At 29.1% G+C, this 18,566-nt stretch overlaps 1 protein-coding gene across 3 annotated transcripts in view; it reads left to right on the forward strand.

Annotated features, from left to right (window-relative positions):
* The window catches only part of LOC148239179 (uncharacterized), a 138,744-nt gene that overhangs the window by 78,292 nt on the left and 41,886 nt on the right, over positions 1–18,566 (forward strand). For all 3 annotated transcript variants that reach the window (XM_088191741.1, XM_088191750.1, XM_088191759.1), the window contains one exon: positions 14,153–14,507. In XM_088191741.1, the coding sequence (XP_088047867.1) occupies positions 14,409–14,507 (99 nt within the window). In that variant the 5' untranslated portion in view covers positions 14,153–14,408. The remainder of the gene's footprint in view (positions 1–14,152; positions 14,508–18,566) is intronic.

Here is an 18,566-nt window from a genome sequence, read left to right on the forward strand (position 1 = left end):
TATGTGTACTAATTGCCCAGTACAGGTGTATTTTATTACTTGAAAATATACACATATTTTCTGTCATATTATTTATATATCAACCTTTATAAAGCAATTGGATTAAGTTGAATCAAATGTCGAAAATGCAAAAGGGATAATAGCAGCTTATATTAAGGTACATTGAAACCCGCATTTGGTCAAAATATAATTGACTAAAGTCTTAGTATTTAGAACACCGTGTGATACCAACGCTTAAGATTAAATATTTGATTACCATCGTTAGTATTAGTATAAATTTCGTTCCAATTTTAGTTAAATACGATAATTTAATTTAGCTGAATTAGTAACACGGCATGTTAATTTTAGATTGTTGTTATATTTAGGTTTATGTGACAAAAAACTTGGTTATATTATTAGCAATCTTGTGTTGCTGATAAGTGAAAAAGTAATTCGTCTGCATGAAAATCTTTTTTTATATAATCAAAATATAATTTTTTAGTCAATTTATTGCTCGTGATTCGTGTCAGGGGTGTTTATGTTTGTTTTTTCAGAAAAATATTCTTGTTCATGTTCTTTGTGCCAAAATTTAGATCGTAGTGTACAATTTATATATGTTAGTTTTAAGTTCATGGTAGGTGCTTTCGTAATATTGAAGCGTTTCTGAAGCGAGTTCTGGATTTTAAATGTCGGATGCGAAGAGAGAAGCGGCGGCTTTTGCGATCTACCAAAGTTGAGTTTGCGTCATACGAACTTAATAAGTCTAAGCTGGAAAGCTCTTGAAGTTTTAATACATTGCACTACGAAGTGAATGTTCAAATGTGAGTGTCAAAGTGTCGGACAAAGGCTATGAGGGACTAGCTAAGGATGTTATTTATGTCGGTTATGTCTTTCGGTTGAAAAGGGTGATCGTTAAATTTTTTTTGACACAGATTGCCAATGGAGCAGATTACGAACAGCTTTTTTTGGGTGGCAATCTCGAATGTAAATGTTATCTTTTCTCAGTGCATTTGCGAAGTATGTTTTTATTGGTTTACAAGTTTTGAGGTTAATGGCGTATGATTTTGCTGCCAAATAAATGCCGAAAAGACAGTTTATTTATTTTTAAATATATAAATAAAAACAAATTTAGATGCTGTCATCAAACAGTGGAGTTGAAATGGCAAAATGCTATAACCAATTGCCTTTCAGTGTAAAGAAATGTCACACAATTTCATTTTCAAGGTCATTAACGCCGGCAAAATATGCATACCATTTAGGCGGATATTTTCTGGAAAGGTTTTCTTCAACTAAGGATTTAGGAGTGACTTTCGAAGAACGTTGGAAATTTAGCCAGCACATTGCAGAGACTCATAGCAAATCCTTAAAAATGCTCGGTTTTATCTTGAGAAATGCGCGTTACTTCAGGAATACTTTAGTATTGCGCACTCTTTATGATACTCTAGTCCGCAGCATACTAGAAACTAGCTCCATCATTTGGATCCCAGGCGTAATGAATCAATGTAATGAATTGAAGCTGGAAAAAGTACAACGTAAATTTCTTCGATATTTATACTTGAAGGAATACGGGTATTATCCGTTCTTGTTTCCCAGTGCTTTTATTTTGGGAGCCCTGGGATACGTTTCTTTGTCGACTCGCAGAAGTGTTTATGTAATTAAACATTTCTGGAAATTGCTCAAGGGCATCGTAGACAATCCTTCAGTGCTCGAGCAGCTTCAAATGTGGGCTCCTGAAGGTGGTTAAAGTTCTCGGTCACGTCCACTATTCTTGCCTGTTAAGTCTAGAACTGGAGCACTTGCCAACTCTTCTCTGGCCAAGACTATTTATCTGCTCAATTCTGTCCATAGTAATATTGACATTTTCTCTTGCACATATGGAGTTTTGGTTCAGTTCGTATGGGACAATGCACACCTGTTGAGGTGATTTGTGTCTGTTGTTTTGTCTTGTTTATATTTGTATGTATTATGATGTATTAGTACTTTTGACTATCGTGACGCATTGATGGTTATAATTTTAATAAATAAATAAATAATAAATAAGTCTTGGCAATCGGAGAGTCTTCGCTGCGTGTCGAGTTGTATTATTGTCGGCTGTGATTTTCTGGATCAGCTGGGTTCTGTCGTGATGTGTCTGACGAGTGTGACGATAGGCTGATGTGTTTCGTGTCCATGCAGTATTCTCTGCTACTGTGACTCCATGGTGTCTCTACCTCTGTGAACAAGTGTCACATCTTTTCTAATGCTGGTTTGCGAGTCAATTGCATTGATTCTTGTACACACCCACAAATTATGTTTATACGATCCAGATAGAGTGACGCTCAACTTTCGAAAAAAATCTAATTTTTGATAAAACAATTGAATATTCACATTTAATTTTCTTTTTGGAAATATTTGCGAATCAACCTGTACGGCATATGTTATAGTGTAAACTCAACAAGTTAGCCCAAGCTCAAAATCCCACAAGGTTTAAGGTTTCGATTAGTGGCCAAGTGCAAAGACGCGATATTTTATATCGTACATACATGAGAAAATCTCATATATCTACACACGAGGAGTAAATATAAATTTGTGAGGCATAATGCGCGAATCGGAAGCAGCGAACCAACCACCATCGATCAAGTATTAACTCTTGTCTGAAGCACCGTAACCGGTTGTTTGGCGAAAACGCTACGTAAATATTGAAACTTTCCAAAGATCGAAGAAGCGTGCGAACGAGTAGGGTGGGCTTACCAAATTGAATGTATATTTATATAGAAAACCCGCGTTTTTTTGCTCATTCTTTAGGATTTAATCTCATGAAAATATATTTTTTTTAAGTGTATATCTTCCACTATAAACAGACTGTAAAAAGATTAAGTAAATATCAAACGACTAATATATTACAATGGTTTGATATGGTTTACATGATTAAAGTATTTGAATTCAATCTCTGATCGGATTAGGCTTATGCGTAATATAAAATCATATTTTCTTAGTAATAAATTGTATGGAAAATAAATAAAAAGCAAACACCTTCACGAATGATATTAAATTAACATAGAAACGTTTTACTTTTCATAATGACATCAATAAATTAAGAACACTGTGTCTTTATAGGTTATACCAATGCCTCACGATGGTAAAAAATAATACATGATAGTAATAGAATAATAATACAATGCTAGCGTATTAACGCAGGATGGCGATGGTCATAGGCGAGTCGGTTAGTGCGTACGTCCTAGCAATAGCGGGACCAAAAGAGGACGCGATCGTGACTCTCGAAGACGTTCTGAAACCCAAATCAAAATTATTCCCAGATCTTTATTGTGAGCTAATATAAATTACTGAATATATTGTAGCACTAGCTCGCCACCCAAATTTTAATAAGCAATAATTTACTATTTTAATTAAATATTAAAACCACTCGCATTACACCTTGTATATATATCATGACAAATATGAATATTTATACGTCAAATATCTGAGCTATCGAAACAGGTTATTGTTTGCGAATCACAATGAGGCTCTTTGTGGGTTTCGATTCTAATAATTCCACCGTTGTTATTCAACAACACACCTTCGTCGTGGGCATCAAAACACTAAAAACACACGCAATTCAAAACACACACACACACACATACAGTTCAAATGAAACATAAACAGACGTATTTGGATTGCTCTCGTGCGTTAAATTGCGACTTAATTAACTCATTCCACAATTTTTACCACCATCCTGGGGTTACATCACGTAGAGACCAATTTCCTTTTGAGTACAGGTTAAAGTTGAAAATTAAATACTCTTTGATGACCACAATTATATATAATGTCTTGTTCCAAATCTTAATTAATTACTTCATAATTATAGTAGACATTATATAATATTATATTATGAGGTATATTTGCCTAAAATTATTTTAAGCAGTGCTCACCTAGTTATTGGTATTTTAATTATTACAATTTGTGTAATTATTAATAAATACGCGATGCACTTATACAATCGAGACATCTTTGAAGATTGAGTTGAAATCTGGATTTCAGAATAACGTGAAGTGGGAAGCGGCTGCTTCTTAGGTATTTTAAGTTTTGGTAGATGGTTGGTGTAGTCGGGAGTAAAGGTATTCCGGATGTTTTCACCCGTTTCTTATGATCAAACATAGGCCTTTATTAGCGTCCTGTAGCCTCACGTTTTGAGGAAACTCGCGCGATTTTTTTTTATTTTACAATTTTCTTTTCGTATTCTAAAAATAAAACACGTCAAGCGACTTTCTCGACAAAAAAAACTCGTTACGCCTGTCTAAGCGCACCCCACCTGGATACAATAGGGTGCCTATTATATTCTCAATTCATTTATATTTCTTGGAATTTTTCAAAAGTAAGGTACGAAACACATGCAATTATTTATGTTGTTTTCCAAGTATTTTTTTCTATATCGATTGTCAACAGATATTTATAGTGTATATTATTTTTATATTTATAAGTTTAATTTTTTAACTATTATTTTTCTATATAATTAAAAGAAAAAAACGTGGACATTGACAAAATGATTTTTATTCCTTTTGCGATATTTACTTTTAGTAATCGGATAGTGTTGGTGAGAGAAAACAACCCTTTTACTTCGATAGTCAGATTTGGCGCAACCAAGCGGCAACTTTGAGTCGTCATCTTAGCAGTTTTGCAACCACAAAATGTCGGAATCTTTTTTTGTGAAAAAATACTTTTATTAAATATATTATTTTTGGCATAGCGTATCATTATAATTTAATTTAAAAACGCACTTAGCGTTATCTGGCTTTGTTTTTTTTTGTCGGTAAGGTATGATACTTTTTATATCGTTACCTTTGTTCTACTATATATGTAATATTAAAGGCGATTCGTCGTATAGTTGAAAAATCCTGTTTTGATTTAGAAAATAAATCTTAGATGGACCAAAAACGACGTAATTCCATTTTTGTGTAGTGCTATATTTGGCTAGAATAATCAAGATTTGGTGGAGCGCCCAAGCCAAAGAATTTTGTCGTCAGTTGAAATTAATTGCAATGAATCTATCGAAATACCCACTTCACTATCTATCTATGTATCTAATGGTTATTTTACTACATTCCATCGTTTACCGCATTTCTCGATTGTTTTGGTACTTCTGTCGTTCAGATTTTGAAACAACAATATTATTCCTAAAATTACGTTAGATATATGATAGTAGTTTTATTGAAAAACGTATGTTTTTTTTTTTCAATGAATCACTTTGTATGTGATATATAATATATAAAATAAGCGTTCAACTCGAGAATTAACTTTAATTTGGTTTGTACAATACTTTAAGCCTTGAGGCGGGCCTGGATTAAATAAACTCTACAGAATAAATTCATTAAATTGATAATCGAAAGATAATATAATTAATGCATATACAATACTGTATGATGCATAATAAAGAGTGACATATAAAAAAATATATTCACGAAAATCTTTTTTCAAGCGCATTTTCTTTGAATATAATTAAAAGCACTTACAATTATCTCAATACAGATTTAAATATTTATTGAGATCGTTAATTATTGTACAGTATTTAATTATGTGTCAACTAATTTGCATCCATCTGATTAGCTACCTTTGGTTACACGTTTTAATTTAGGTCAGTTAATCGAGTTTTTACCTCGCTTCCTTATCGCGCCATGGAATTAATTCCAGCTGAACAAAAGCACAAAATGCTGCGTTTTCTCTTGCAGATTGTCCTAAATGTCACTTGCTGTTTTTGCTTTTTTTTTCAGCTCCACTTTGACCCACATTCCTTGATTAAAGTCCACCGGGTAAAATTACAAAGGTCACAAACAATGCTCTTGAATTATTGATGAGAACCTAGAGTAGATTTTTACGATTCAATAAATATTAACGATGCCACTTAATATGACATTTAAATGCACTATTATTTTTACAAGAGAAAGAATATTTAACAGCGTTCTAAATATTATAACAGATTGTCGTGTCAGATTCGTATTTCGTTCGACATTTTTGCGATTCAATTTATCCTCCGCCGTAGTGGAGCTTTTCGTCGGTTAATATGACCTTTTTTACTTTTCTTTTTTTTGTATTCTATCACCATAGAAACGAAAATAAAATTAATCCCGTGACCGTATTCTATTCGAATCGGATTGCGAATGCTGAAATTTCATTATGGGATTTTATACATTCCACAAGCGGCGAAAATTCGACGCGGAATATCCACGGAACGTTCAGTTGAAACTTTGTGTTAATGATTAAAAAATAATATAAAGTTTTCAATCAAAAATTCCGAAGTGTTAAATGAATATTTAGAAAAAAATCTATTGACTGGTAAATTTTTTTTTCTATTTTTTCACAATTAGTTAAAGACATATTATTATACAAATGCATTGGTTCTAGTTTGGAAGATGTATTATTCATTACATTTTTTTTGTTGAATACATATTATAATTCTATGAAGTAAATTAACTTACTATTACTGAATTTTCAATAACTAATATGTAATCACAAATTTTAATTTCCATGACACGTTAGAAATAATAAAAAAACATTAAAGTACATATGATATCTGAACCAAGTATTTCAGGTTAATAGTTATCGAGTTGAACCACTCGTCTATCGTGCTGGTATTTAATATAAGGTCCTGTACTTCAGGTTTAGAAATAACTAAAGAGTACTCCAAGCTTTGAAATAACTTCTGCCTAAGATAAAAAAATCATTTGATAGTTTCGGGTTGAGAGGCTAAATGAGTGTGACTTTGCTGGCAAGATAAATGCCGGAAAAATCTGATAGTAATTTATTATTATTATTAAATACAATTTACTGCAGAAAAAAGAATAGAGTTATATTTCATAGACTGAATGTTGTTGGAGAAGTGATGTCCTATAAATGATCCGTTGAGGTCTCTCGTATTTATTATTGTTGTTTGTTCTTGGACTCGATTTGGTAGTCTGCCGTCTCGAATCGCTTAATCGTCTACCGATAAGACAAAATACTCTTCTCTGCCGAATCACATATGCGAATATTGGTGAGCTAGTTGCATCGTTTAATTATTCTACTAACGAAATATGTTAAACTGCAAGGTAAAACAATTTCAAAAGACTTTTTACGCCGCATAGACGCATTGTCTACTGTATTATTTACGCACAAAATGATATTTTTTCTAGTGATTACAAGCATTAACGGGTGGTATTGTGTATTATCTCATTATTATTATACATTTTATCAAAACGAGTTGTTATTTCCTTTTCATAAATTGAAATGGTCATTTGAATCACCTTGCGCAATTGGTGATTTTTCTATTTAAGAGGATTTGATTTGCTTTTACTCTATTAGACATGTTTGCGACATACAGGATATTTTTCAAAACTATCTGTTTTCTTTTTGATTATTTTTCTATAACATCGTGTGTTCCTAAAGAAGGCTATTAGATAATAGTTTTGTCAGATGATATTGCAGCTTTTAAACTTTTCGATAACTAAAATACATATTCTTTCTTTGCCATTGACGGTATATATTTCTAACACTCTTAAGTGATTCGCTGGTGTCGTTAGTGTCAATACAGTCTTCTGACTCGTCTCTGCTGCTGTGACTTCTGCTGTGTCACATATTTTATAATTATAGTTCGCAAAAAAAACTGTATTGCATCGCTTATTGGTCACATTCATGAAATGTTTTCACGCTTTAAAATATAAACGGTCCATATAGCCACTCTAGCGATCAGTAACCTGAGGGAAGAATAACAATAGTATTATGCTCAGAGATGTGTTGTCTAGCGCGCGTGGTGGTTCGTGTAATAATTCCAACTTTCTAGAAGTGTTGATTTCTTTTGGTCGTAGGAATGCCCTTTAAATTAAAAAAATTGTGCAGGTGGTTGAAACACCCACAAAACCGACAACTAAAATACATCTTATATTAGGATTAGATTACGTTTCTTCGCTTGACTAAATACATTTATGACTTTAAAAGCTTTTAAAATGGTACAAAATGAAATTTTATATTATTTGCCATTTTAAATCAAAAGTTGTATTTTAAGCGTCCCAAAAAAACTACCTAAAAAAAATAGTACATATAATATTGTAAGTTGATAAAAAATCATATTTTTAAGTGTTCAGAAATGATTTAAAATGTTGTAAAACACTGACAACAGATAAACATATTTATATATAATATTATAAGTATAAATTTAATATCTGTATATATTTATTTATTTTAATTAAATTATGAGCATCGTAAACAATCAGGTTATTCCAATGCGTCACGATGGTCGAAAGCAATAATTGTATTATTTCAATACACAAAAATAAAAATATATAATTAAAATAATACATATAAAAAATATCATAAAATATTAAAATTTAATGATACGAACCAGACCAGCTCCTCATAGCTGACATTAAACAGGTTAGGGAGCCGGATGGCGACAGCCATAGGCGAGAGTGACTACTTTTTGGCATCCATTGCATGAACCACTGCCGTTACTACTACGATATTTGTCTTAGTAGTCTTAGTAGTGTTTCTCCCGAGCATTCTGGGAAACGTTATCCTGACTACCTGCATTGCACTTCCATTGTATTAGCATTGCATGCTATTGAATTTCGGTGCGCTTCATCCTTGTTACGTCACTTTTGGTGATACCTTTTGGTGATAGTTTGTGTTGAAATGCAATGCGGCAAGTGCGAATGATATAAAAATACTTAAAATTTGTTTTATTATACGTATTATTTTTTAATTATAGTCAATTATATAATTAACTATGATTTTTGGTGCAATATTTATCAATGCTTCTGAAAAAAACTGTCAACGTTTTATTTAACCCTTTAATCAAAAATAATATTTTATTGTTTTTTTTTTAAATGCAAATTTTACCTTGATACTGTGTTTAAATGTTCTGATTTTTTAATTTTTATTTATTTAAAATAATATCTTATGTTTATTCACAAAAAAAAGTTTTTTCTTGAAAAGCATTTTTTTACTGATTTTTGCGTAAAGAGATAAAAAAATCAATTGGGGCGACGTTCAAAGGGTTAAAGTATTTAAAAATATGTGTTCGAATAAATTTAAATATAATTAGGATTTTATTAGTTTTATTGTACATTAAAACATAATAAAAATTCAGAGGCTTTCATAACAAAATATTTTTGCAATCAAGCTGTGTTATTATTTTTGTCACTAATCAAAGATTATAACGCAACCAGGAAAATTTAATTTTTAAGCAATCAATGAGAAAATAATAAAAATATAGGTGTAACATATGTTTCCCAATATCGCACAGATCTGTGTTATATAATATTATCTAGCAACTTTACCTATAAAAAAATACACACGACTCAATCAAATAACATGTCACCTGCTTCCACATATTAATGATCGAAGGATCCAGTCTCACTTAATTAAAATATATTAAATATTCATAAGTAAATAAATAGTACTAGGCATGAAGTTTAATAATAGATGCATAAATTAATAATAAAAATATACTACAGAAATATTTACAGTTGACATTTAATTTGATATAATTTAAGTTTAAGTAATATGATAGAGAAATCTAATTATATACATCTATATATATATTTATCGCTAACAAATTCACATAATAAATGTGAAAGCTTTCAGTTTCATAAATCGTGCATGAAAATATAAATAGTTTTTCGAAGACGCTTACAATATAAATTTTGCCAAAATTACACCTGAATAAAAATAAAAAATAAATTAATTAAAATATTTTTTTAACTTATTCGTATTTTTGTAAAGGCTTTCAAATAATATATATTGACATAGTTATATGCAGATTAAATAAATAAATGAGATAAGTTTGATACTAATATGACAATATTTTACATATTGCGCACATATAAATTGTGTTAAAAATTACAACGCTTCAAAACACCTTTTTGACGAATCTAACCGTGAATATTAATTTTTAAAGCATTGTCAAAGCGTTTTTCATTTCAAAGGTTAGCAAAACCGCAAACTCGTTATACGATAAATGCGGCCAGCATTCACAAATTTATCACAGATATAATATTATAATAACGGTATATGTTTGTAATTAAAAAGCTGGAAACTGTATGGTTAGATGGACATTTATTTTAATTAAACTAATGTAATTAGAGGACAAGCGATACATTTTTAATGTAAGTCCAGGTTTTTTTAAAAATAAAATAAAATATATCATCTTCCTTACATTCAATATAACGATTTTTTTTCTTCGGTCTCGTAAATATCGCTATACTGAGATTTCACTGTATATTATGAATTGTGACTGTAAACTGTATCTAAAACCATTGTCAGATAGATAAATATGTATTATAAATTAAATAATATGTTTTCATGATACACTCACATACCTAATATATAGAAAGAAAATAAAAAGTTTCTCAATTCCTGAGAATAATAACTTATTTGATGTTTTTAAAGACATAAGCTTTAATTTAACTTGACTGCAATCAGAACTAGTTTCCCAAATGTTTATACAATGTTATCTTTGATTTTATTATTCTATTCTTTGTCACTGCATTAAGGACTCTGCCACTCCATTTACAGTAACTTCCAGTTCTCATATTGACCTTATCCGTTTCTTTAGTCACCTATGCTTCTCATTTTATAAACGTTTGATATTAAATCCGCAAATCCCATTCAAATCAACATTATTATGATTCCAAAGTGAGGATCATAGTCACGTTCGCAATAATATTATGGCAGACTTAGAAGCAAATACGCAACAAGGCACTGTTTCGTATTTACTAAAACATTTTATTGCAAATAACTGGCTAAATAAAGCGCATATTGACTATTGCCCTATGTGCACAGGCTCTTTGTATATTCTGAACCTTGTAGTAATATTTAATATAATGCTTAGATTTACTTTATATAAAAATGTATAATTTTCGTGCTATTTAACGATAGTAAATATATGTAGAAATACTTGATTCAATATATAAATTCAATTCACCGTACATATATTACATTCAATGAAATTTTTACCATAAAACACGTAACAATATTTTATTCATAAAGGTTAAATTCCATTTAAACAACGCGGATATGTAAAAAAAATACCCTGAGCGTATATACATAAATAGATTAGACCAAAAAAGTTTTGTAAATTAATTTGGAATTTCGTGATTGTTGTGTTTTTGTCCAATAAAAAACACATGTGTGAATGTATGGAGGTATTAATTTCGGTGTATAATAAATTCATTAGATATTTATTTTGTGGTGATTTAATTCAGATTTTGTAGTATATACATATGTATATATATATAAGCCTCAGACGAACTCGATAAATATCCCACGTGCATATTGGATTAATATTGAAACGTTAGTTATGGTTATGAAGTTTGTACAGAAATACAAATTATTCTATTTAGAGCTTGAATTCCAATAATGTTATGAACTTAAAGTGAGCTTTAGGCATCGTGAACTCGATACTGAAATAACTACTGCATTACTAGAGAGCATTATTTACTTTAAGCTTTACCTGTTATGGCTTATGTTTAATCTTAATACTGTCTTAATAATACATTTTTGCCACCTCTTTTATTTTAATATATAGCGTAGTACGTAATGTCTCAGACTAATAACTCTAAGGTTGCGGATTCGAGCCACGTCAGCGGAAATTTTTATTTATAAAAAAACGACCCCAGCAGTGACATTTATTGATTATAAATTGTATAGCACATGATTTCTATACTTTTAATCTGGTGGTGGCAGGGCTTTTTTAAACAAAAAAGGTACCAGAACTCACTTTTTGTCAAGCGTTTTATTAAAAAAAAATATGTTCAAATATCATTTATATTAAATTTAAAGCAGATTTTCCTATGCCACGAAGCGCATAAAAAAATTTAACATAATTTATATGAGATATTTATTTATTTAAAATTATTGATATTCTAACCGAATTTTAGTTAATAGGAGGGCGCAAAAACAATTATCACTTCTCAGAAGTCAAAAATTCACGTCAAAAGCAATAAAATCGTGTCGGCGCCGTCGCAGTGGGAACGCTCGGTAACGAGCGTTCCCACTGCGACGGTGACGGCACGATTTTATTGCTTTTGACGTGGATTTTTGACTTCTGAGAAGTGATAATTGTTTTTTGCGCTCTCCTATTGGTCAAAATTAGGTTTAGATGTTCTTCATTTGATTCTTACTCATTTAAAATCGTATTATTATAATAAAAAACATAAATTAAATTGTAGCTTTTATTTTTCGATATTTTGTATCCATAGCTACTTATCATACCAATATTTCCATATTTTCTGTCGTCGCTTCTGTTATTGTTTTGTGAATAAGAAGCAACCGAAATTTTCTTTCATTTTTAGATTTCGGGTTAAGCTTTCACACTTTAAAATATATAAAATGAAAATAATGACAATGTTTTTTAAACATTAAAAATACTGTAAAAAAAACGCTGTTCCACCGCGTTACATGACAAAAAAAAGCCCTGCTTGTAGATGCTCATTATGTTTAATTAACTTGCTCAGTTGTAACATATTGGGCTTACGCCTGTCAGGTTACAACGGAATATTTATTAAAAATAAATTTGGTGATTAGGTCAGATGTGATAACCGCAAAAAACCGCAAATTATAGCAGACTATATGTGACGATCGATCGAAATTATGTTTATATAATAATCACTAAATCCGATCTCTAAGGTAGGATAAGACTCGAAAAACATTAGGGTCGACATGTGATTCGATCCCATGTCCATTTTGCTGAGAGAAGAGACTTTCAATAAATCACTCAAAGCCGGTTGTTATTTGAATATTGCTTTATACGTTTAACCCTTTATATGCCATGGCAATATACGTTGCACACGAACACAGTGCCATTTTTATAATTAAAAAATGTATGTTAAGTGTTAGCGCCTTGTCAAGGACGCTTATGACTGAAAAGGAGCCTTCGGGCGCATTTTGACTATTTTCAAATGTTAAAAATGGGTTGTCATAACAAAACAATATTGAATTAATTTTTATTTTATCAGCAAATTAAAATTCATACATAAAATTAAAAAAATATTTTTGTTATAAAATATAAACCAGCAATATAATATATATAAAAAATCTTTTAGACATTTTTTTATGTGACCCTATCATCTAACGCGTGAAATTTGTTCGATAAGTAGCATATTACAAAAGCGCGAACCGGCTTTACTACTCTTTAGCCATGAGGAACAAAAATTATTTTAGTCAAAATATATACTATTTATCAATTGCTATTAAAAATGACAAAGGCACAAGTTACTTACGACAGCCCTGGTGACGTTCTAAACATTTCATTTTAGTCATTTGATGAACGCTATTTAATTTCTCTATAGATAGCTCTATATACCTGAATAGTATTGTAATATCATTTCAAAGAATAAATGCAAATTTTTGTGAGAGTATCGTAGAAAGGCCGTGGCAATACGGTCGGCACAGCTTCATACGGCGTCCCTGGCATATAAGATTAAGCAAATAATAATTAATAAAAAGATTTATACATTTCAAGCCAACGCCCTTAGTGGTTATTTTTGATGTGTTCCATAAATTAGCAATTTCTTACAAATTAGTAGTTAAATGAATAAATAATTTAGTTTGCCATCTTATAAATGCCATTAGATATTTAATTGAAACGGAAATAAATCACAAAGCTTACCTTGATATTCAATATTATTGTGTAATTTTCTTAAAAAAATATTTATAATAAATTGATTAAGCTAATTGAGTTTAAAGTTTATACTTTTTACTAAAATATAAATTATTTTATCCAAAATCTATTTTCACTCAACTGAATAAAATTATAATGTTAATAAATTATTTACCAATTAACTATCCAGGTGTCTTTATTAACTCTTCGCCTACATCGTTTACAGTCAATTTGTGTTAGTTGAACGCATAATTTTATCAGACGCTGCCGCTTCAACAATGACAGTCTGAAAGTTTTCCTCGGAAACAATCGAATTATCTCGAATTAGAACTAGGAGAAACATTCGCTGCTGCTGTAGCAGCTTTATAATTTTCAGTTGTTCTATTTTAGTACCACACCACAAAAGGCATTGTTTCCAAATGACGCGAAATTCAGCAAGTTGTGAACCATTGTTTAAAAAAATACACCACACTATTACTAATTAAAAAAAGCGTCAATATATTAGATCCGAAAAAAACACAATAAAATGCACACAAAATATAACATTGTTATTTTTAATTGTTTCAGATGCGCTTCAACGAAATGTCGACGTAACTCAAAATAAATAAAAACATATATATTTTATAATATTTATAAAAATATTGCGTGTGTAAAAAACGAGCTTTAAGAGAATTAATTATATGTCAATTGAATATTTTGATCAAACATGAATCTACACATGAAATAGTTTGATAATAAATTAATAAACATGAAGGCGGACGGAAAAAGGAATTTTAAAAAGAGACAACGAGGCGCCTAAAGGATCTAATAGTCACACGTCGGGATGATATCCTTGCTGTTGAGCATTCCACTAACCGTAATCACCGCCTTGGGACTACTCCTCAACGGCTATATCCTCGTAGTTATCATACTTACAAAACAGGTAAGAACATATTATTTTATTATATGCATTTATAATCATATATTACGCGCCACTTAAAAAGGAACTTCCGTATACATTTTAATTTCACCTCATAACAAATGACCCGAACGAAAGTCAAACAGTTGCTAATTAAAATGGCGGCCCATTGAGCACGGTCGTTTTATGTAAACAAGGGTACGTTTTCCAGGAAATGGCTTAAGTTCCATTATATTCAATCAAGCGTTGGCAATGGTCTTAAATTAACAGCTTATGGTGCTGTAATAATTCGCTGAAAGTAGTCGCTCATTAGAACTAGCAAATATTATTTGTTTGTAGTTACTATTTGACAACTATTTTAATATATTTTTTTTCTATTATATACTATATAGTATAATTATAGTACAATAACAATAAAAAATCTTATGAATACAGTCTTGACACTTAGCATGTATTTGTGGACTTTAAAGCTGGATATGATAGTGTCAGTAGAGTTTGAAGTACTAAGCAAGTTCTTAAACATCACCAGATTCTCACTATGTTCGCATATCTGATTAGGGGTTGCAATACCGGTTACTATCGGTGTTCTGACACCGATAATACTAGTAGTAGGTCAAAAATCGATCTTAGATAATACCGTTATTAAAAAATTAAATACCGTTAGTACCATTTTTTTTTATAATCTGTACATTTTGTTTGTTAAAAACAATATCCTAATGGGTTATAGCTACAAAAACGACAATAATTAACTTGAATTTAGTTAAAATTATAATTTAAATTTAATTTATGTTACTTTTAACATGAGTAGAAATAAATAAGTATACTAAAAATAAATCTTAATAATTAAGATATTCTCAAATAAATATTAAATGTGCAATAATTAAAATATTATTATATAAATAAATCACACAAATATTATAATCATATATTAGATAAAATATGTCGCGTTTTAAGTATTTTAAATTTTCAGCTAGATTTTGATTTTTAAATTAATATGGGAAATATATTTTTTATTTATTAAATCTTTAATAGACAATTTATTATTTTTTTATTGATATTAGATCTATAAATAGTAACATACCTTTTTCGCCCACTTCACACCAAAGTTCTTCCAAGAATTTCGCGGCACATCACAAGCAAAATGTATTTTAAAAATAGGAGACATGTACATAAAAAATGTGTGCATACGGAATTTTAAATTGAAATAGTCTATTAAAATGAACAAGAATAGAAAATGTTAAAACAATAAATAGCATCCCATGAATAAGTAAAAAAGGTACATAAGTACATTTTTAAATGAACCTTGTTTTCCTAGTGCTCTTTGGCACATGAATTAAAAATAAACATTTTTATGGATTGCTAAAATGTAAACTTATTTCCATTTTATATGGCAAAGGATTTTAAAATATCATTTTGAAATTTTGGAATTCGTTTTTTATGTAACAATATTTTTTATTATATTGGAGAAATAATATATGTTATTGCATTCTAATATTTTTACAAAAAAATATTGCAGTTCTTGTTTTCTTGAGTGGCACTTTAATGGATAATATAAAGTAAATTTCTTCTGAAAATGTGCAGATACATCGATTTGTTTAGTATTGTAAATTATAGACAGATTACTGATCAGTAATTTTACATTTTTTTCTGCAACAAAAATAAAAGTTTAATTATCATGTAATCTTACACAATAAATTCAGCTTTAACATTGGTTCTTGCCCAAAAAATATATTTTCAAATTGTAGTCGATTTTATTTTAAAAAATTCTAAAAAAATATAATTATATAAAACGCTTTTATAAAATATTAAAAAAACATTTTTTAATATTAATCACGATAAAATATGATACAAGTTTATATTTTTTATGTATAGCTTATAGTATCTAATATCACAATAATTATTGTATATATTTATAACATTTAGTTTTCAATTCTGTAACTTGGAATAATAGAATGTTTTAGCAAATATATATTTTAATGAAAATCTTTTTATATGCATATTTTAATGAAAATGGTTTATTATCTCTGATTTGACTATGTTACATTATATTAAATGAAAAGTTAGTGTATATTTACATTTTTAAGGAAATATAGAAAGTTTCATTAATAGCAAGACTAAAATAATAACTAATAACTATCGTTAATTATAGATGCGTTTATATTCATAATTTATATCAAATCAAAATAATAATTTATTCATTTTAAGAGACTTAAAAAGTATTTTTTGAACACTGATTACGTGAAATAATAAAACGATTTACTGATAAAATTACAGATTTACTGTTAAAAAATTATATTCTTTAAATATCGATTATTAGATTAATATGGAGAAAATATTTTAATAAAAAGTCAAATTGCCGTAAAATATATTCGCTTTATATACACGTGTATAGCATATAGAAGTAATAATATAATTTTATCAAAATAGCAAAGAAAAATTAATAATATAAATTTATTTTGCATTAATAAAAAATACTATTATATATATATATATATATATATATATATATATATATATATATATATATATATATATATATATATATATATATATATATATATATATATATATATATATATATATATATATATATATATATATATATATATATATATATATATATATATATATATATATATATATATATATATATATATATATATATATATATATATATATATATATATATATATATATATATATATATATATATATATATATATATATATATATATATATATATATATATATATATATATATATATATATATATATATATATATATATATATATATATATATATATATATGGTTAATATTTCTAGGAGTCGGATTACTCCGCGTACTTTTTTGATTCCGTGTGGAATCATGGTCCCTACGTTTCGGCCAAATTCGCCCGGCCATCCTCAGGGGAAAATTGAGAATATGAACATCCGGTGTGGGCAAAGCCCAGCATGTGGTTGTTCAGATATATATATATATATATATATATATATATATATATATATATATATATATATATATATATATATATATTTTATACGTTTTTAGACATCTTTTAATATTTCTACAGAATAAATTTCATTGCTATTTGCAAACAAATATGAAAATAGCATTTATTTATTTAGACGGTTAGTTACTAGATTAATATAAAATATATTTTAGTTAGGTCAAAAGTTTTTGATGTTATTTATATGTTTATAGAAATAAAATAATTTGTAGTATATATGTGTTTCATGTAAATCACAGCGCATACGGAGTCCGATGTATATTTTATCTCTTCTTCCACATCCTTTCTTATGGAAATTTCTTTTTAGATTTCACTCGACCGTCCCAATGTTGTGATCCTTCAGAGCCGTAGAGAGCACTGCTACGGAAAATTTTTGTGTATGAAATCATGTATTGTAGCTCTCAACATTTTTGCATGAAATATGTCATTTTTCGTGATCTTTGTATTGTATTGCCAATACATACCCTGTGCGAAAATCAAACTTGCTATGTATGTATATATAATGGATCTTTAAAATGTGCTCAAAATATACATAATATAATTTTTGAGCAGTAAAGGAACTCTACAACGCCATATCTCATTAACCCTATCGAGCGATTCGCATCACGTAAAGGAGCTTTTTTATAAGAATTTCCCTTGCAATTAAGGCACGTCCCTCTTTCGTGACACTTAGTCCACGTTTCAAACTTAAAAACAAATATTCTTTGCACCTTTACTGTGAAACAGTGTCCTTGTAAGCAATAATGTTTCAAAATTTATTGAGTTTTAAATTAAATTAAAAATAATATTTCACAAAACCAAAGAAACCACAAATATTCATGAACTCGTTTATTAAAAATTCCTTCGAAGTGTTAAATATTTAATTATATCCCCGATTACCCATCGTTTCGATCTTTAACCCCTTTTTTATGGAACGAGAGACAATCGAGTAAAATTTCACCTACACAGCCTTAATGGCCCCTAAACGAATGTGCCACTGGGTCAAGGGTCCGGGGCAAATCCTTTGAGACCCAAAGGAACCGAAAGCTCTAACGGCGCCCGAGGGGGCCTACGACAGAAAAAAAAGCCAAAACG

The sequence above is a fragment of the Plectrocnemia conspersa genome, unplaced genomic scaffold (genome assembly GCF_051122295.1).
Source record: "Plectrocnemia conspersa isolate PC_06_02 unplaced genomic scaffold, ASM5112229v1 ptg000001l, whole genome shotgun sequence".
In the NCBI taxonomy this organism is placed as follows: domain Eukaryota; kingdom Metazoa; phylum Arthropoda; class Insecta; order Trichoptera; family Polycentropodidae; genus Plectrocnemia; species Plectrocnemia conspersa.